Source organism: Artibeus jamaicensis, unplaced genomic scaffold (genome assembly GCF_021234435.1).
Source record: "Artibeus jamaicensis isolate MK-2021 breed Jamaican fruit bat unplaced genomic scaffold, CSHL_Jam_final contig_252, whole genome shotgun sequence".
Taxonomy (NCBI): domain Eukaryota; kingdom Metazoa; phylum Chordata; class Mammalia; order Chiroptera; family Phyllostomidae; genus Artibeus; species Artibeus jamaicensis.
In genome coordinates, this window is record NW_026521538.1 from 1602521 (window position 1) to 1623441 (window position 20921).

Sequence of the window (20921 nt, forward strand, 5' to 3'; positions counted from 1 at the left end):
AGAAGGGCCCAGTTTGCTTGTGGGAAGTGGCAGAAGGGACTGAAATCTGACAGAGAGTGGAACAAGCATCATCATTCCCTCTCAGATCCCGCCCCCACATACAGTGTCACAACCCAGCGACGTGGGTTGCCCCGCCCTGGTGAACAACTAAGGTTCCTCCCCTTATACATAACAAGCGTGACCAGGCCAAAAAAAAAAAAAAAAAAGGCCCAAACAGAAGAATAGCTCATAGCTCCACAGCAAATACAACTAAGCAACAAAGAGGGAATCAGACGCACAGTTCAAAGCACTGGTGATCAGTATGCTCACAGAATTGGTTGAATTTGGTCGCAAATTAGATGAAAAAATGAAGGCTATGCTACGTGAAATGAAGGAAAATGCACAGGGAACCAATAGTGATGAAAAGAAAACTGGGACTTGTTGGGGACTGCTCCACCTGGTTTCAGGAATTGTAACTACCCTCCCCCCATGGCTAAGGATGAGCCAGTGACCTCCAGAATGCGAGCCACAGGAGACAAGGCTTGTCTCTGGTAGTGAATGCTGCCTCAGTTTCCTCTCCCTGCCCCCAAAGCGTGGTCAGAAGTCCATGATGGGTAAGACTCCTCACAGAGAGAGGAGTCTGGCAACCTAAGCCAGACTGGATCGATCACTTGGGAGGCCATCATGGAAGGACTTGAGGGCTGCAACAAAGAGGGAGTGATAGACCTTGCCCCCCGGCTATGTGACATAGCCTGAGTCCCCATGTCCTCTGGGAGAAGTGCTTCCTGACTCTAATCCACTTAAGCCTGAAAACCTGATAGAGAGGGGTGCAGCTCCTTGCCTTACTAGAGTGGATCCAGGAAAATCTGGCATCAGAAAGAATTCCTAAAAATTCCTGTGAAACCTGCTTTACTAAGAGTGCTTTCATTCATATGTTAAGGGTCTGAGAGGAAATGAGTATGTCTCCCAAAGTTTTGCAACCCACTTCCTGACAGACACTGACTCAGACTACGCCTTCAGATTTCTTTGAAATATTATCTACTATTTGATCCTTGCCACCCGGTATTCCTGTGTATTACAACCCAATAAAAGCCTTTGGAGGAAGGGGCTCCAGGCCTTTTTCCTCTGAGAAACTGACCACCTCTCCTCCCCAAGCAGATCATGACTTGATAGTGTTTACTTTCATCCTTGGTGGACGGGGGGGACTTGAGAGCAAAGTTGCCCCCACAGGAACTCAAATCAATGGAGTGAACCAGAAAGAAGAAAGGAACAACCAAACAGAAATGAATGAAGAAACAAGAATTCAAAAAATGAGGAGAGGCTTAGGAACCTCCAGGACATCTTTAAACATTCCAACATCCAAATTATAGGGGTACCAGAAGGGGAAGAGGAAGAGCAACAAATGAAAAACTTATTTGAACAAATTATAAAGGAGAATTTCCCCAATCTGGCAAAGGAAATAGACTTCCAGGAAGTCCAGGAAGCTCAGAGAGTACCAAAGAACTTGGACCCAAGGAGGAACACACCAAGACACATCATAACTACATTAGCCAAGATTAAAATGAAGGAAAGAATCCTAGAAGCAGCAAGAGATAAGGAGACAGTTACCTACAAAGGAGTTCCCATCAGACTGTCAGCTGATTTCTCAAAAGAGACCTTACAGGAAAGAAGGGGCTGGAAAGAAGTATTCCAAGTCATGAAATCCAAAGACCTACAACCAAGATTGCTCTATCCAGCAAAGCTTTAATTTAGAATGGAAGGACAGATAAAGTGCTTCTCAGATAAGGTCAAGTTCAAGGAGTTCATCATCACCAAGCCCTTATTTTATGAAATGTTAAAAGGACTTATCTAAGAAAAAGAAGATAAAAAACATGTATAGTAAAATGATAGCAAACTCAAAATTATTAACAACCACACCTAAACAAAAACCAAAACAAATTAAGCAAACAAGAGCAGGAACACAACAACAGACATGGAGATCACATGGAGGGTTAGCAACAGGGGAGTGGGAAGAAAGAGGGGGAAAAGGTACAGAGAATAAGTAGTGTAGATGATAGGTAGAAAATAGATAGGGGGAGGGCAAGAGTAGTGTGGGAAATAAAGAAGCTAAAGAACTTAAGACACATGGGCATGAACTAAAGGTGGGGAATGTGGGTGGGAAACAGTGTGCAGGGTGGAGGGGAATGAAGGGGGGAAATGGGACAACTGTAATAGCATAATCAATAAAATATATTTTTTTAAAAAAAGCTTGTGCAGGTAGATTGCTTAGCAACCAACAAATGGTCGTTACTACTTCTATTATTGCTTGTGAAGAACTGTTCTCTCATGGTTGCAACTGATGAAACCCCCAATGTGTAAGAGTCTGCAGTGGGGAGCATTGAGGGTCACAAACTAAATTTTGATTTGTGTCAAAGTAAAAGCAACAAGTTCTGATAGTCTAGGGAGGTAAGGTCTTTCTTGGAATCCAGATTCTGTTTAAATCCAAAGAGGCCCAAGAATGGGGCCGGAGTTACTTACAGGTGAGACAGGGAGGTCACGTCTGCGAAGATGCCCTCTGGGAGGGTGGAGATGTCGTTGCCATGCAGGGACCTGAGGAGAGAAGAGGCTGTTGGTGAAACGCAAGGAGGATGGGTGCAGCCCCCTGAGGAGAGGGGCATGGGCAATGGGGGAGACACCTTGCCTCAGAGAGGCACGCTGCCCTGCTGGCCACTGGCTGGGCAGAGGGAGCCCCCGATCACCCCAGTAGACCGCTCTGCCCCTCAGCCCCCCTGGGACTCGGTTTCATCCTCAATAACCCAAGTGCCATTTCTATTTATGTAACAAACGGAATGCATGCAGCCAGGAGCCTGAGGAGGTAGGCTTTTCTTGGTAAGGAGGTTAATACACAGGCCAATTGACGGTGAACAATGTCACCTTGCCCCAGATGGGGCTGTCAGAGGATTCACATTCATGGATACACCACGGGCCATCGTAACAGGTGTGGCAGGAGACTTTGGTCACAGGACAACAACCTTACAGTGGGAATTCTTAGAAAAAGTTCAAGAATCTTGCCACCTACTCCATCTGAACAGGAGACTCAAACGCCGGTTGGGGCTTCCTGATCTTGGATGGCCTCCACACACACACACACACACACACACACACACCACACACACAACTTGGGGCACAGAACGACCCCCTTTTCTCAGCTGGTTCCCCATTCATCCCTTGGACTCTGTTAGGACTGAAATGAGAGTGGACCAGCCTCCCACCTTTGGACACAGCTGGCCCTGCTGGGGCCCCGGACACAGGGCCATTTCTGCCCACCAGGTGGGTGGCAGGGCCCTCAGCAGGGCAGGTTTCCCTGGAGACATGGAGAGTGGGAGACTTACAGCAGACGCAGGGAGCGCAGCCCCTGGAAGGCCAGCGGAGGGATGCACTGGAGAGAGTTGTAGCTGAGGATCCTGCAGGAAAGAAGGAAGGAGGGCGGGAGGAGGGGGGTTGGTGTTTGCCTGGGGCTGCAGGCCTGCGAGGAGTGGGAGGGTCTTCAAGGGCCACAAGGAAACTTGTGGGGGTGACGGAAATGGTCACTCTCTTGATTGTGATGGTGGGTCCATGGGTGTGAGCATAAGTCACTATGTATCAAGCTGTACACACTAACTTTGTACAGTTTACTGTATATTAATCATACCTGAATAAAGCTAGTTTAGAAATAATAACAAGAGAAAGGAGCCGCTCCTATCTGCCCCAGGAGAGGGCTCTGTCTCCCTCGCAGCAAACAGGCTCACTCAGACTAGGATTTCTCAGCCTCCGCACTGGGGACAATTCTTTGTCTGGGGCTGTCCTGCGCACCACAGGGTGTTTAGCGGCATCCCTGGCCTCTACCCATAAGATGCCAGTAGCTCCCCCCGCCCACCTCCCCCTGTGACAACTGAAAATGTTTCAGACATTGCCAAATGTCCCCAGGAGGGCGGAGCCCTGGCCCTGGACCTGGACCATGGCCCTGGACCAAGGCAGCTGCACCCACAGGCTCATGAAGACTTGGAGGAGGGAACAGGCTGACTCATGAGCAGACCCTGGGGCGGGTGAGTGCAAGGGGATGGAACCTCACTCAGTGCCTCGGGCCCACATTCTGCTCCCAGGGCCTGCTGGGTTCAGGACCCTGTTCTGCCTCTGCTGTTTGACTGCAATAGAACATAAGGGAAAGTTCAGAAGGTTTTTGGCACACTGTCTGTGAAATGAGGTGTTAGGAAGGTGAATGAGATAAGCTCTTAAACTCCAGGCAAATATAAGGGATTCTTGTTAATGCTTCCTTTGAATATAATTAAAGCAATCATTAAGTTATGGGCACAACCATGTCAAGAGGGCCACTGTTCACAGTAGTGCAGAATGGAAACAACCCAAATACCCATCAACAGTGGCATGGATGAGGAAAGTGTGGTGTATCCCTACAAGGAATACTATACAGCTCTGAAAAGGAACAGCCCACAGCTCCACATGACACAAGCAGATCTCACAAACATCGTAGTAAGTGAAAGTATATATTCTGTATAGTGCAATTTACATAAAGTTTAAAAGCAGGCAAAATTAAGCTTCGTTGTAAAGAAATGAGCTTGTAGATGGCAACACTATAAAGACCAAAGGTCATCATAAAAACCAGGGCCTGGGCTGCCTTGAGTGGAGAAGGGAGGAATAATAACCAGGAAGGGACAGAGCAGCTTATGGGGTACTAGCTGTGTTTTTCGCTGTAGGTATTTACATATGCATGCTAAGTTTATGATTATTTGTTAAACTTTGCATCTATAATTTTTGCACTTTTCCATATATGTGCCATATTTCACAATAAAAAATGTTTTTTAGAAGTGTTTTTGGCTGGCAGGCCCTGGCACAATCCCTGGAGGGTGAGGGAGTCTGCACGTGACACCTGTGAGTGACGGGGCTTGGGGAAAGCCATAGCTCGAGCTCTCCCACCAGTCCCCCACCTCCCGCCCCTCCGTCCCCTGCCCCCAGGACTCACAGAGTTGTCAGCTGGCTCATGTTGGTGAAGGAGGAATTGCTTAAGGAACTGATCTTGTTGTTACTTAGATCCCTGGAAAAGACAAAAGCCCCCAACAGACAGTTTGATCCTAAGAACTGGCCCAGCATTAGTTGTCTTTCCTTCCTGTCTTTCTCAAGCCTACCTGAGCCCCTAGTACAGCTGCCCCACATTAGACCAAAGACACTCCACCCCCCCCACCATTGGAACAGTCGAAACACATTTGCTACATTATTAGTAAAGACTTATGAGCTGGAGCTTTGAAATCCTGTGAGCCAGTGCTACACAAAGCAGCCACCTTTGAACTGAACGTCCCATACAACAGGGAACTTGTGCCAAGATGTCACACCCAGGACACTAAACACAATTCACTGTAGCTAACGTTTTCTTCAGGGCAAGACTTCCTTCATGAAGACAGAAACATGTGGGTTTACATTCTGGATCAAGTTCCTGAGCTAACTGAGGACTATTACAAACAGTTCTTGGGCTGCCAGTGGTCCACTGACCACGCTTCGAGCAGCACTGCTCCAAGCCACACCCAGACTTCTGTTCTGGTAGCATCTGGCCAATGAGCACATAGAGACCGTCGAAGTGGGGTGTTAATCAGGCTGGAAGGCTAAGAGGAGCTAACTGACTCTTAGGCTTATTTTGTGTTTTTTCATGAGGTGGAAATAACAGAAAAGCAGATGTTAGTCTAAAGAAAAATTTAGTTACTTATTTGTAGCTGCCATATTTCATATTTGGTTTGGGGGCCAAGGTTGGACTGAGAAATTTCCCATCACCCTCTACTTCTGCCCTGGCTCCTACCTTTGCAGGGCTGACCTGCATTAACAATAATTATCAGCCTTCCCTGGCTGGTATATCTTGGTGGGTTGAGTGCCGGCCTTTGAACCAAAAGGCCACCAGTTCAATTCCCAGTCAGGGCACATGCCTGGGTTGCAGGTTAGGATCCCAGTAGGGGGCGTGCAAGAGGCAACTGATTGATGTATCTCTCACCCATTGACGTTTCTTTTCCTCTTTCTCCCTCTCTTTTTCCCCTCTCTAAAAATAAATAAACAAATCTTTTAAAAAATCCCACAATAATTATCAACCCAGAGTGAGGCTCGGGAGATGCTGTGGGCAGAAGCAGACAGGATCTAAGCCAAGGGAGCCTGGAACAATGCAACTTCTAAGCATGGCCACTAGGTGGCAAAGCGGTCCTATGCACAGAAGGAAGGGGTGAAAAACAAACAAACAAAAAGAAACAACAAAAGGAATCAGCCACAAGAGGGGTCTGCGGGAATCCCAGGGAAGCTGCAGCCACAGCAGTCAGAGGCCGATGGCCCTCCTGTGCTCTGAGGCGGCCTGGGATCCTCAGGCCTGGGTACTCACACAAGCTGCAGGTACTTGTAGGTGGACAGCTGTCCTGGAACCAGAGTGAACTGGTTCCCGTCCAAGTAGCTGCAGGAGAAAACACAACGCTTACTGCCCCGTCCCACCGCTGTCCCGTTTGGGGAGAACCTTTCCCTGCAGCAGGGACCTGACCACTCATTTCCTCTCCCACCTGTAGACCATGCGAGGGCCCAGAACTACTGATTGGAGGAGAAAACACATAAATTTCTTAGGCTGAGTAGGTGCCACCCCCAAAACCTGGAAAAAGCCACTGAGACACGAAGCTGCCCTTGGCTCCCTTCCCGCTCAACCCCCCAGCCTCCGCCCTGTCTGTGGGCACTTCCAGGGTTCAACCCCGGGCCCACCCTTCTCGCTCACTCCGCAATCTTCCTGGCCGAATAGGTCTGATCTGCACAGTACTAGCTCTCAGGCCCACCTGCCAGCTCCCCTACCCCTCACCAGCTACTGGGCCCCTCTCCACCTGCCGGCAGGTTGTGCAAGGCCCATCTCGGGGGAGCCCTGCATCCAAACATGCCCCGCTGCCAGCTCAGTGTTTCCGCACCCAGTCGGGCCTCCCCGACCCCACCAGCCCCACACTCCATGTCCCTAACCACCGGCTCCCAGACCCCGACCGTGACTCTCCAGCCGCCCCTGCGGCCAGTCCTGCGACCACTGGCTTCTCCTACCCACCAGTCTCTCATCATTTGCTTTTTTTAAAAAAGTTTTTTTTTTCAATTGCAGCTAACATTGGATATCATTTTATGTTTGTTTCAGGGGTACAGTGTGCCAATTAGACAATTATTTACTTTACAAAGGGGCCCTCCTGACAACTCCAGTGCCTACCTGGCAGTCACTACAATATTGCTGGCTATTCATCGTTTGTTTCTGTTCTGTCCTCACCTCACCCTGGATGCACACCGTGTGTCACCTGTGCCTGGGTCCTGCACAGCCACTTCTGTCTTCCCAGCCTCTGTCACCCTTCTGGGACCCACTCTTTACACAGCCACCCACGTCATAGCCTTTAAAGCCAAGCCCATAAAAAACTCTCCCCAAACTTCCCCAGGTTCCCCACATCCACATGGTAGAGCTTGGGATTCAAGAAGCTGCGAACCTGCTCCCTCCCCCCACCACCACCTGCCATCCTTGCTAAGCAGTGGCCCAAGCGCCAGCAGCTGAAGCCCCTGCTGGGCTCCCTGCACAGCACCCTCACCGCTGCCACCGCCAGGGTGGTGCCCCCACACCCCAGCAAAATCAGGGCTGTCCTCACCCTGACCCATCACTGCTGTCGTACAAAGTGACTTCCTGCCCATCTCGCTGGACTGTCTCAGAGGCCCTGCAATACACCTGAGTAGCCCATCTCTAAAGCTGAGGCAATGAAGACTTAGAAAAGTCAAGTGGTTTTCCCAGCACCCTCTGCCAAAGAAGGCAGGCTGCAACACCTGTCCCACTGCGATCAGGGTCACTGTGAGGCACCAAGGGGAAAGGGGGACTCCGGCACTGCGGTAGAAAAGGGGATAGGTGATGGGGTGGGCAGGTCACCAGGCTAGGACTTCAGGGGCTGGTGTGATGGTGAAGGAAGAGCTGGCCTTGCTGGCAATGAAATAAAACGAAAACATCATCGCTGCCCGTGGGGGAAAGCAGAGCTCGGCTACAGAGGCTGGGGGGCCAATCCCAGGGGACAGGCAGGGTGGGGACTGACCAAAGCCTTAGCTGAAGAAGGGCCTGTTGAGGAAGCCCAGTTGACTGACCCTGTGCCTGTCATTTACGTCCATACCCCCTGAGTTCAAAACCAAACCCACATTGACAAAGTGTTTAGATCACAAGGTGTTACAGCACCTGGTGTTGAAGGAGGGCAGGCAGGCCATTGCCACTCGGCTACTTGGGGGGACAAAGGAAGGAACTTTCCTGGAAGGCCATCAGGCAAAAGGTGGCAAGAGTCCTAACAAGTCCCCGCTGCTTGACTCGAAGTTTCACTGAATCGGCGTCCACTCAGCACTACTCATGGTGGTAGAATTGGAAACAACTCAAATATCCAACAAAGGGCAATGTGTTACATGGCTCACAGGAGACTCGTGTGATGCAATACTATGTGGTGTAAAAACAACTTCTGTGAGTTTCCACTGCAGAGCAGAATGCTCTTGAGACGATGTGAAGCAAAAAAAAGCAATGTTATTGCTTACTGTAAAGGCCGAGCTTAATGTAAAGGGACAAAGCACTGGCCATGGTGACTCACACCATCAGGTGGCTGCACAGGTGGCAGGTGGGGGGGGGGGCGGATCAAAGCAAAGCTCAGAGTCTTCTTGGAACCCAAGTCTCCTGCAAAACCTTAACCGTAAGCTGCTAGTGAGCTAATGTCTGCTCAGGTCCCTTCTCCTGACACCAGGCCTCAGCTACTCACAGCTCCGTGACGTTCTTGGGGAGGCCCTTGGGCAGGGCCTGCAGGTGTTTGTTGCTGCATCGGACCACCGTGTCCAGGCAGGCACATTCCTGGGGGCACTGAGGGCGCGGCAGGCAGCCCCCCTCCTCCTGGCCTGGGGAGGAAGGCAAGAAGCAGTATCAGTGAGGGGACAGGCCTTCTCAGGGACTCCTGCAGCTGGAAGCCCCTCTTCCAGCCCCCTCGGGCTCCAGGAAGTATCTTCTTGGTGGCACCCCTTCCCCACCAGGGACAAAGTCCCTGTTTGGAGTTTAAAATAAGTTTTGGGTTGATCTCTTCCACCTGAGAGCCAAGCCTTGAGCGCAGCAGGGAAGGAGGATGGCAGCCGCACCTGTGCTTGGGCACCTACTACGTGCCACATACTGCATGAACAGTCTCCTTAACAGTGCGGTGCAGGGGCCACTCTCACCCCCAGGATGAGGACAGAGATGTGCCTCTTCTCTGTCCACTGAAGGAGCCTGGTGTCTAGAGCAGGGTCCGGCACACAGCAGCCCTCATGGAAGACCAGTTCAATGAGTGAGTTTCTATTGTACTGCAACCTGGAGAGGTTCAATGACTTGCTCAGGTTAGGACACTGGTTAGAAGCCACATGGGGTCTGTCCCCATTGCCTATTTGGGACAGCGTGAACCCAAAAGTCTGCAGCACCAAGGGCCAGCCAGGAGGCAGGCCTCTGGGTTAAACATACTTACAGAAAGAAAATCCACTAAAAGGCGAACTGCGATTTTCTCTGAGTGGTGATCATTAGTAATTTTTTTATCCATATTTTCCCACTTTCTAAACTATAAGCACATTATTGCTCTTGTGATGACACAAGAGCACCACCAGGCAGGGGTAGCTGCAGGACTAAGAGCTGGTGTCCCTGCCCTTCCCCTGTCCCCACCCACCCCTCCTCTAAAGAGCATGTGCAGGGTGCCAGCCCTGCATCCCTCAGCCCCTTGACCTGGCCCAGCCCACCCTCCCTCCTGCCACCCAGGGGCACACGCGTCACCTTCTTCACAGCGGAAGTCAGGGAAGGCCACGTCCTGCAGGGGGATCTGCCGCAAGAAGTCTGGGTTCTGGCACCGAGGGTTCCCTGTCACAATCTTCCTCTTCCGCAGCCAGTCGCCCAGCCAGGCCAGCTGGCAGTTGCAGTTGAAAGGATTGGCCAGAAGGTTTCTGAAAGAGGAGTTTTCTGTGATCGCGAAGACACCTTGCCAGTCTCGGTGGTCCCATCCAAGTCCTCCCCACCCGCTCCGTGCTGCCCACACTGCCCCCCACAATGCCCTGACAACCAACCACCCATTGCCAGCAGGCAGCGTTCCAACGTGGCGGGACCCATGTTTCTGCAAACCACAGGGACCCAAACATCCCCTGAGTTTGTCCCTTAAAGGAACCAACAGGAAGCTCTTGGGATGCAGGTGGGCAGGGTTCCTGGGGTGGGGACAGGGGTTGCCACAGAGCCCCAGGCCTGCCTGCCCCAGGCTGCACTTACAGCGTGGAGAGGGCCTGCAGGGTGTCGAAGGCTCCCGGAGAGATGGTGGCAATCTGGTTGTCATACAGCGAGAGGAGGCGGACATTGCGCAAGCCCGTGAAGCTGTCGTTGTGGATACAGCTGATACGATTGTTCCTCAGCATCCTGGGGGTGCGGAGGAGGGAGAAGTCCACGCTGTGCCCTGTGCCCATCACCTGAGAGGCACTCTGGCCAGCAGCGTCTGGTTCGCAGACTCTCCTCGGGAGGCTCGAGCAGTTGCCAGAGCCTCCCTGCATCTGAGACACCCTCCTCGGCCTCCTGCCGGCAGGGCCCACACCGGCCACCTCCTTCAGGCCCAGTGCCCACCCCCCGCACCCCAGCCAGGCTCCAAGTCAACACCGGAGAGCTTTTTCCAAAAACCCAACCCCAGTCCTGTCCCTCTTCAGCCTAAAGCCACAGTAGCCTCCAAACTGCCCCCCAGAACCATGTTTAAACTCTTTCTTGTGACTTTCTGGAGCCTTTCCCACCCAGCCCCAGCCCAGCAGCTGCCCACCCCCTGGAGGGCCACACACCCTGGACGCCTCTGTCCTGTACGCCTGCCTCCCAGGCCAGCATCGCCACGCCCCCACCCCAATTTCCTCTTGGAATGACCTTCTTCCCCACGTGTACAGCCACAGGTCTCCCCTCACCAACTGTAAACAAATCTCATCTGACAAGGAATAGGCAGTTCATGAAAGAAGTTAAAATGGTTTACAAACAGTCCTAAAAAATGTTCAAACTTATTAGTAATCAAAGACATTTGAGTGATATTATATGCCTGCCAAACTACAAAATAATTAAAAACACAGTAATAGTAATAGTAATAGTAATAGTAATAGTAATAGTAATAGTAATAGTAATAGTAATAGTAATAAATAGTAATTAATAGCAATACTGCCCAGGGTCAGCACAGATGTGGGCGAAGGGGCACTTTCACGCCCGTTTGGTTCGATCAGGACTGCAAGGCCCCTGGAAGGGCATCGGTGAGACGAACCTCATCCCTAAGAGGGCGCTTTATGCCCCTACCCCAGCAAGCCTGCTTTTGGGAATCCCTCACATGGGAGTAAGCCTGGATGGCACAGAATCGCATGATAAATACATTAATCGCAACACTGCTTATAATCTAAAAAGTAGAGATAGCCTAAGTTTCCAATAATATATAGTCACTCAAAATGATCGTGTAAAAGTTCTCACATACTGTTTCAGGAAATAGCAGGGCACAAACTAAACCGTACTATAGGACCCATTTTTAAACCTCTGAACGTGCGCATGCGTGTACGTGGATGCGCGCAGGCCTAACTCTGAACGTGCGCATGCGTGTACGTGGATGCGCGCAGGTGTGTGCAGGCACGCACACCTACAGTGTTTCTGCCTAGTGGAGGGTCACGGGCGTTTCTTCCCCCGTGCCTGCACCGCCGCTCTCGCGGGCTCTGTCCCAGCACCAGCCCTCCACCTCCTCTGTCCCCACCTTGGTCTTCCTCAGAAAGAACCCAAGAGGCTGCCCAAGCAGCCCACGGCACCCTCATTCCAGACAGACAAGGCAAGTATAAAAAGGAACAAGGTAGCCCTGGGTGAGCAGCCTGGCAAAATGGCCACACTATGTTCGCAAGGGAAAAACCAAGCTGCAAAACGCAGCAAACAATAAAGTCTCCTTATTGTAAAATGGACAAAAATCCATAGAGTCCCCGCACACTCTCATGTGCCTCACGCCAGTTCCCAGATGGGTGCTCAGCAGACAGACCCAGGTCCCGTGGTGGGGCAGGCGCTGAAGGCTGGCGGGGCTCCCGGAGTCGTGCTGCCCACACACTTGCTACCAGCCACTTGTAGCTACTTAGGTTTAAATTCATTGAAATGTAATGACATTCAAGATGTCGTGCCTTAGTAGCACCAGCCAGGTGTCAAGTACTCCAGAGTCACCTGTGGCTGTCATGTTGGACAGTGCAGATGTGGGGCATTCCCATCACCATGGGAAGTCCGACTGGACAGCACTGTCTGTGGGACACAGTAAAGGTCACCCTGACCACCTGAGGACAGTGCTGCCTGCCAGAGGGGCTCACTGCACTGTTTGAGGAGGGGCAGGTGACCCCGGGACCCCACCAGGTTCTGATGTCTGCTTAGCTCTGTCTTAGTCATGGGATCCCAGAATCCCAGAAATGGTGGGCCACTGCTGCCCCCCCCACCTACACCCACTTGTGTTACCTCAGCAAAGTCACTGCCATGGGGCCACCCAGCCTCTCCTGCCTGCAGGGGTGCCAGCTGCTCCCAAACTGAACATAGGTGCTGTGCTCTCACAGCCTGGCCACAGGGCAATGAGGGGGGCTCCAGAAGGGCCTGCCTCCCTCCACCCCTTCTCCAGGCACTGACCCCACACCTCAGAGAACCAGAAAGCAGGCCTCCCCCCACAGTTACCAACATCGGACTACTTGGCCCACTGTGGTCAGAATCCTTAGCTGTCGGCTCCTGCTGAAAGCCGGGGCTAGGGAGGGGGGTCTCCCTGCCACCCTCTCTTCCTTCTCCTTTAATGAGGGCACCCACACTGTGGCTTTTGTTTACCAAAGTCCTGCCACCCACCCTGTTCCCCGGGCCGCACACTCACAGGGTCCTCAAGCCGTCCAGGCCTCGGAACATGCCACTCCGGATGGACTCCAGCTGGTTGGCGGTCAGGTGCAGCTCGCTCACAGAGGCAGCTCCCTCAAAGGCCCCGTCTTCGATTTCTGACACCTTGTTGTTGCTCAGATTTCTGGGAGAAGAGGTGCCAGGAAAAGGATGAAGCTCAGGACTCCCCCTTCCTGCCCCCCACCCCCATGCCCGGGAGCACTCCCCTCCCCACCAGTGGGGGCTCCCCCACACATGAAATCTCCCTTCTCCATCCCGGGCCAGCATCCTGACCCCAACCTTCCCGCCAATGGGCAACTCACATTTTCTTCAGATGGGTGAGTTTTTTAAACATGCCAGTGGCCTCCAGGATGGAAATCTCATTGTTGTTCAATCGTCTGTAAGAGGCAATCAAGGGAACTCACACATCCATAAATGACAGACATTGAAGTATCTTCCAAACTGAGAATATCTGGGTTTCAAACCCAAAGGGGACTCCCAGAAGAATTTGTCTGGCAAGGCAGATTGACCCTATTTCCAAGGAAGTTTAGGCTGACGGCTGGAGCTGGGAGGAGGGACAGCTATGAATGGGCATGTTTTTAATATTAAAAATGCTGTGGAAATTTACGTACACAAATGACGTGTGTTGGGGGACTGTGCACATCATACATATGTGCACCAATTTATATTTTTAGAGAAGAGAAATAGTTAAAAGATAGCTTAAGCCCCAACTTGAGTGAATTAAATCATGTTCCCCCCATAATGGCAAAAGCATGATTGAGGAAAGGCACCCCCATTTCAGGCTGGTGACCTGCCCTGGATGCCAGATATTGCTTTAACAGTCAGCAGGGCTGCGAGTCAGAAGCAAATGGGCCACAGCGGGCAGCTTCCTGCAGAGCCAGCAGCTGCCATGCCGGTGTCTCCAGAGGTCCCCAAACAGAGCCCGAGCAGAGGAAAACCGTGAGAGGCCCAGGGAGGGTGGCAGGAGCAGGGGGCAAGGGAGGGGTGTGGAGGGGCCGGGGCCTCACAGGTCGGCCGTGGACTGGGGGATGCGCTCAGGGATCTTGGTGAGCTTCAGGCTGGAGCACTCCACCACGCTGGCCTCGCAGCGGCACTTGTGGGGACAGACCACGTCGCTGTTGCATTCACTGTTCAGCTGGTAACCCTCTGTGCCTGCGGGGGAAGGCAGAGGCCAGGGCTGAGGGGCCCAGGGAAGGCTCCAAGCAGGCTTGCCCAGCCCTGGCCCTCCCAGGCCCCCTCAGCCTGCTGGCCCATGCCCCTGACCACCCACTGCCACCGCCCCTCCGAGACTGCCCCTTGGTTCCCCCCAACCCCCTGCTACCTGGAATGAAGTACTGCTCCTTGGCTGCAAAGAGAAGCAGACATACAGCATGACGCTGGTGGGATTGTCCAGGACTTGCAGGAACAGCCCAGCCCGCAGCCCCACTGCCCGGCAAAAAGCGCCCCAGGAACAAGGCTGGGGTTCCAGATCAGGGCCTCAGGGCCCGTGTGCCCAGCCCCTGTGTGGAGAAGGCCTTCTAGGGAACACAGATGCTCCCACCCCAGGCCAAGGCTGGGGACAGCATCACATCCAATCAGGCCCCTTGGGGACTGTCACAGCCACGGGGACTCTCACGTGTACTGACATAAGATGCAGGTGGAGTAGGGAGGCACTGGGCCTCCCGGCAGGATCCAGGCTCAGAAGTTGGCCTGCACTGTCCCCAGCCAGAGGCTGCTTCCGCTGCCTCGGAGCCTGGGGGAGGCAACTCTCTCATTGAGCGGGGTCCCAGCTTCCTGCCACCAAGTGCATTAAAAGGGCTGAAAGCCAAAGCATGAAAGAGAAGTGGCCTGGGCATGGAGGACCTGGGTCCTTGTCTGCGTCCTCCCTGGGGACCCTCAGCAAGCCCTTCCCCTCCCCAGGCCTCAGTAAAGGAAGGGTAGGCCTGGACCCCACTCAGATCCAAGTCTGCAACTTGGGGCCGGCAGCCTGGGACATCCTTGCTGGAGCCATCCAGGGAATATCACGGTCCCTGAGCAAGCTGAAGACAGGCCCGTGGGCAGGCAGCTACCTGAGCACCGGAACTTCTTGCTCTTGATCTGCCCGATGCGCTTGTTGGCGAGGCGCCCAGGGCTGGCACAGCGGGCTCCGCTCGTCTCGATGGGGTTGGTGCGCAGGAAGTCCGCCAGCCACTTGAGGTTACAGTCACAGATGAAAGGGTTCTGGGCCAGGTGCCTGTCCAAAAGGGGCAGATCAGGGCTGTATCTGCGCTGACCTCCACCTGGATGAGGCCTCGCTGCTGGATGAAGAGCTTGGAGCCCAGGGTTGGCCCTGGGGAGACTACACTACCTGCCCACCACCCCGGGGGCGCCTGCCATCGTTGGAGAAGTCGCCACCGCACCAGAGTGAGGAGGGGTCTCTGCAGGCTCTGGGGCTGCCAGCTGTCCCCCCACAGTCCTCCTGCAAGCCTCCTTGTTCCTTCTCTCTCTACCCTGGGACATTTCGGAAATGTGAATGGAAGCAGGAAGGACCTGGAGACTGGCCAGGTAAGTCTCCAGGTGAGTCCACAGGTGACAGAACAGGCACTAGAACCCAGGCTGCTTCCTTTTGGCCATTTTACGGGCCACCTCTTGACACATACAGGAAACTCGGAAAGCATCACTGAACAGATACATATGGAGGAAGCACTCCTCTCCTCTCGCAGGGCCACCTGGTCACTAGCAGGGTCATGTGGGGACGGGCAGCTGAGAGGCGATGCTGACTGAGGGAGCCTGGGTCGCTGTGGGCTGTGTTTGCCATTTGTGCTGACCACCCCAGCAGGCTCAGAGCAGTCACATCTGAGTCACCCCAGCAGCCAGCTGGACCCCCAGTGTCTGGGCCACTATAGCACTGGGTATGCCCTGCTTTCCAACCCAAGACGGCCAGGACAGAGGATTCCAGAACCCGTCCTGACTGCTGTCTCTGAGAGCCAGTGTGTCTACACGAAAATGCAGAGAGACAAGGCAGGGCCCAGCTCAGAGGACTCACCATGTCGTGCCACATTTCCTCCACTGTTGCTATCAATGCAGGCCATTTATTGGCATCAGCGTGGCCCCACGGTGGGGCTGCAGAGCTCTCCAAGCAGAGGCCCTACCCTGCGCGGGGCCTGCCCCCAGCTCAGCTCAGACCTTGGCTGCTCTCTCTTTGGGCTCTGTCCTATGGCCTCTGGTCAGAGCTGTCCCTGCCCAGCTGTCCCTGCCTCTCCCCTTTGCAGAGGCCCCCACTTTCCTGCCAGAGTTCTGGCTCTTTCCAGCTCCACCAGGTAGGCCAGGCCCCTCCCACCCCTTCTGTATCCAGTTCAACATTAATGTCCCAATTGAAATTGTCAGTCTGCACAGAGAAGACATGTTTGCTGACTCCTCGAGCCAGCTCTAACTTTTAATTTACAATCATCATTGCCATTACTGGATTTCATCTGATTTAAGGCCCTATCAATTATAAGAAGTACCATTATTTTATGCATTATCAAAAAAGAATAGCATGCTGTTAATTAAGTGATATGCCATCAATGGTAAAATGCATCCCAATTTCAGAAGTGTTGATGTGGAAACAAAATATATCTTAAAATCAATGGATATTATTATTATTAATTATTAATGGTAGCCAGCATTTAAGAAGCATTTTGAGCTAAGCTTTGTACAAATATTCCCTTTAATCTCATAACAACCCTATGAAGAAGGTGGTATCCTCATTTTATGAATGAGTAAGCTGAGGCCCAGAGAAGCAAGTTAACTTGCCCAGGGTCACACAGCCAAGATGAAGCATAGTTGGGATTTGAACACAGGATTGTCTAAACCAGAGCCTGTGCTCTTCCCTCCATAGAAACCATTCCTGGTGAGCAAAAGGCACAGGATAAGACAGGTGCCTGTGCCAGGAGGCTGTTACCTCCCCCTAGGTCTACCTGCTGGGGCAGAAGGCACTCACAGGGTCTGGATGGCCCGCAGGGAGGTGAAGGTACCCTTGGCGAGACTCTGGATCTTGTTGTCATACAGGGAGAGAAGCGAGAGGTTCTGCAGGTCCTGGAAGGCATCAGGCCGAATACAGTTGATCTTGTTGGCGTTCAAGAGCCTGTGGGCAGAGCCAGAGCCAGGGCCAGGTGGTGAGGGGAGAGGCACAGAACCAGACTCGCCAACTTGTCCTGGGAGCCTTCCCAGGTGCCGAGCAGGCACAGGGGACCTGGTCCCCTGGTGTCCACTCCATGCAGAGGAGCCGAGAACTCTGCCTGCCTTCTCCACACATGGGGACCGGTGAGCCACCCACTCTTCTCTCTTTCAGGGAACTGCTAGAGCTGCCCCATGGCATTCTCAGAAGTTAGAGGGCACAGTGGCAACGCCACCTCCCAAAGGCCTTCGGGAGGCTCCCCTCCTTCCTAGAGATCAGCCAGGCGGCTGAGATGGAGCCTGGGTTCTGTGCCTCTTGGGCCCAGAGGGAGAACCCTTGTCTGAACCCTGGTGGCTCAGGGAGGCTGAGCTGGGCCTGGGTGTCCCCTGCAGGAGACAGCTCTCTCGCAGCCACGCATACCTCCTTGGGAACAGGAGCCTCTCAGCTCAGGCACCCTGCGATCAGCTCTGACTCACCTCCCTCCCGCTCTGGCCTCTGCAGGGCCTCAGAGCCTCTCACAGACCTGCAACACCTGCCATCCTCCAAGCTCCTGGTCACAGTGAGTCCCACACCCCAGAGAGGTCGAAGAGGCCAGTGTGGAAGGCCCAAGGAGCACTGGCTTCCTTCCCCCACCCGCCCACACACACCCCCAGACGGGTCCTTACAGGAGCTGTAGGGTGTACAGGCCTCCAAACACACCCCGGGGGAGGTCTGTGATCTTGTTCCCATAGAGGACCCTGGAGAAAAGGCAGCAGAAAGGGAGAGTTAGAGGACAGCCCTAGAGGCTGGGCACCACGGAGCCATCGTAGAGGTGTAGGTCTTTTGTAGCAAGTTGCCAGCAGATGGCAGTGCAGTGGTTAAGTTGCCTGTTCTTAGTTTGCACAAAAGTACCCTGTGGGCTCCCGGTGGCCTCACGCCCATTCCCACAGGCACAGCCCTCACTCTCCACCCCACACACGGGCCCACAGAAGCCTGCAAAAAGGACCCTTTGGGGAACCTCATGGGAAATTAAACTGATATGGGATCCAAAAGGAGGCTGTTCAAAGAAGAGAAAAGTCTCACGGGCAGGAATAGTTAACGTACGAGCTCTAGCCTGTCAAGCAAGTCTACCCAGCCCAGAGAAAACACCAGGAAGAGAGAGGCCAAGGCGTTAGCTGTGTAAGATCCAGGAGGCAGGACTGCAAATGGGCTTTTTACACTACTGTATGTCAGCCCTCCACACTGAGCGTGCATTTGTGTAATAAGAAAGAAAAAAAGCAGAGGTTCCAGAAAGATACGCAGGCAGGAATGAGTTCATGCAGACAGGGAAAGAATCAAGGGGGCTGGGGAGTGGGGTGCACTTCCTTTCCGGTATCACAAGCAGCCCCCACACTGCCCCCTCCACGGACACATTCAGTTTGAGCAGAGGCAGCGTGTGCTGTCTCTTCAAACACGGTTTCCCCATCGTTCCCAGTACAGGGCACGGTCCCTGCAGCAGGATCCAGGCTGGTGGTGGGGGAGGAGCCCCATGTGGCTCGAGTAGAGGAGACAACCGGGACAGAGGCTTGGGTTTCACCTGCCCAGCACCAGGAAACCCCTGAGGCACGAAACGGTCCCCATTTGGAAAGATCCCTCGAGCTACTGTAGAGAGTAAGGCATAGAGGGGACAGGTGTGGATGCAGGGAGACAAGGTCAGGGTCACCTGAAGTGGACACTGTCAATGAGATCTACTTGTGCGACCTCACATGAGAGCTCCTATATGATGGGGAGATGGGCAGGAATAGTTAACGTACGCAAGTCCCCCAATAGTTAAAGTGGTAAGTCCCCCAAGAGCACAAAGCCACTTAGACAGGTTACTGTCATGCCCACTTCAGAAGCCTCATTCACTTCTCCAAGGAGGAGTCCTGCACTTCGCAGGCCATTTCCAGTGTCTGACCTCTTCAGCCCACAGCAGTGGCCCATCGCCGGGCACTGCACACCCTAAGCAGTGTCCTTCACAAGGGCCTGCTAACTTCGGACTTGACTCCAAGAGAAGAAGGTGTAGGTAGAAAGCACGATCTGGCTGCCTCCTGCGTTCGCCGACGGGGAGTTCCATCCGTTCCACTTCCCGGCCCCCTAATCTATGGGAGGCTGTGTCCAGTGCTGCTGAGGGACAGGTGGGAACACTATTCCTGGGAGCAACAAAAGGCTCCTACCAGCGGGGAGCTCACCTGACGACAGACAGTGTGCCCTGAGTGCTCACTCTATGCAGACAAAGTGCTGTGGGACCTCCGACAGTGAGGGGCTTGGAGGGCATGGGGATGGGGGTCGAGGACAAGCAAGGGGTCTTGAAAGAAAAGAGATAAAGTCACATTTCCAAGATGAATTTTTTTGGTGTTGCTAAATTTAATTTTTATTTTTCTGAGATAAATTGTGAATGCTGTATGATGCTTTGTGAATTGACAGACCCCCCAGTAAGCCCTCAACACAGGAGAAAGGTGAAGGACAATGCTGTCTTTACATTACCCACCACAACTTGGGATCAGAGCATGTTTGGGATGGAAGATACGGGTGTGGCAGATGTCACAACTGGAGCTGGTGGCTGCTGCCATTGTAAGTGCCCTGGGAAAGGTTCAAGGGCACAGAGTGCTGGGCCTCGGTGGGGAGGCAGGGCCAGCATGAAAGCTGGGCTAGGTCAGGTGGCTGCTGCAAGGAATGCTGGGAAAATCCCCCACCATCTGGAGAGAGCACCCCAGTTGCCAGGGCAACAGCTCTACCTAGATTTTCCATGCACTCAGCCTTTGATTCGCTTTCCCCTCCCAGCTGCAGAGGGTTCACCAACAGAGAAGGGGATGCTGGACACACAGCCACCCTGGACTTTGCAGCCAAAGGGAAACCGAGGTGGGTGGGGGCTGTGCTTTCCCTCCAGCACCCACCCGAGGGACCTCAGGCTCTGCTGGCCTCTTTGGGGAACACCCCAACCCCCTGCAGGAGCCTTGGTGCTGCTACTCACAGCGAGTTCAGGGAGCGGAGGCCCTGGAAGGCATCGGGAGCGATCTCTGCAATCTGGTTATTGCTCAGGTCTCTGCAGTGAGCAGAAGAGAGGATGGCTGAATCCCTCAGCGACCACCAAACCCTGTCTGGTCCCCTCCACCTCCCAGATACCATGGGAGGGCAGGGGCTTCTTTGACATTAGAAAAGTGAGGGGCCCGCTCTCCCATCCATCTGAAAAACCCACGGCCACCATCGCTCTGCGCAGTTTGAGGGTCATGCACGGTGCAGGGCAGGGGGAGCGCTCCAGGCTTGGCCTGTTTTTGACAAGGCTTCCCCCACCTCCCTGCTGTCTCCTATAATGTCCACGGTGGCTCCTATTGGTGTCTAAGCTGATGTGGGGGGATGACAGTCAATTCTGGTCATATGCCAGACTCATTTAGGCCTCAGGACAACCCCGAGAGAAGGTCACACCATGGTCATCCTCACATTGCAGATGAGCCACCTAAGGGGCAGAGCACCAGGCAGCACCTGGCCCAGGGCCTCTCGGCTATCAGAGCTGAGCCAGGATCCGCCCGGGGCCATGGTGTGCCAGTCCGGGGTCTTCCTCCTGCCCCATGCCAACTCTCAGGAAGCAGCGGTAGCACTCACATCCGCCGCAGTTTTCTGTAAGGAGAGAAGGCTCCCGGGGGGATGGACTTGATTCCATTGAGCTCCAGGCGGCTGCGGAGAGAGAAGAGAGGAGGTGTCGGGTCAGATCAGCCCAGTGCTGGCCGTTGCCTGCTGGGCTAAACCCAGGCCCTTTGTCCCTTTGTCCCTTTGTCCCTCTGCCCTGCTCCCATGCACTGTGTGGAGTCGGTGGGCTGGCACAGGCAGAGAAAGGGGGCCACTGTGATGTGAGCTCCATTATCCCAGGCTGCCATGGCTGAAAGGGGCCTATGAATGATGCTA

The 20921-nt window shown here is 53.5% G+C and overlaps 1 protein-coding gene across 2 annotated transcripts in view; it reads right to left on the minus strand.

Moving 5' to 3' along the window:
• The window catches only part of SLIT1 (slit guidance ligand 1), a 152068-nt gene that overhangs the window by 21240 nt on the left and 109907 nt on the right, over positions 1–20921 (minus strand). Inside the window, exons 10-25 of one of the 2 annotated variants that reach the window (XM_037138926.2) lie at positions 20622–20693; positions 19993–20064; positions 17687–17758; positions 16845–16988; positions 14953–15116; positions 14226–14249; positions 13912–14056; positions 13207–13281; positions 12885–13028; positions 10271–10414; positions 9788–9954; positions 8763–8895; positions 6365–6433; positions 4976–5047; positions 3351–3422; positions 2497–2568 (exon numbers count right to left, since the gene is read on the minus strand). In XM_037138926.2, the coding sequence (XP_036994821.2) occupies positions 2497–2568; positions 3351–3422; positions 4976–5047; positions 6365–6433; positions 8763–8895; positions 9788–9954; positions 10271–10414; positions 12885–13028; positions 13207–13281; positions 13912–14056; positions 14226–14249; positions 14953–15116; positions 16845–16988; positions 17687–17758; positions 19993–20064; positions 20622–20693 (1641 nt within the window). The remainder of the gene's footprint in view (positions 1–2496; positions 2569–3350; positions 3423–4975; positions 5048–6364; positions 6434–8762; positions 8896–9787; positions 9955–10270; positions 10415–12884; positions 13029–13206; positions 13282–13911; positions 14057–14225; positions 14250–14952; positions 15117–16844; positions 16989–17686; positions 17759–19992; positions 20065–20621; positions 20694–20921) is intronic. The other variant, XM_037138927.2, reaches the window with a different exon arrangement.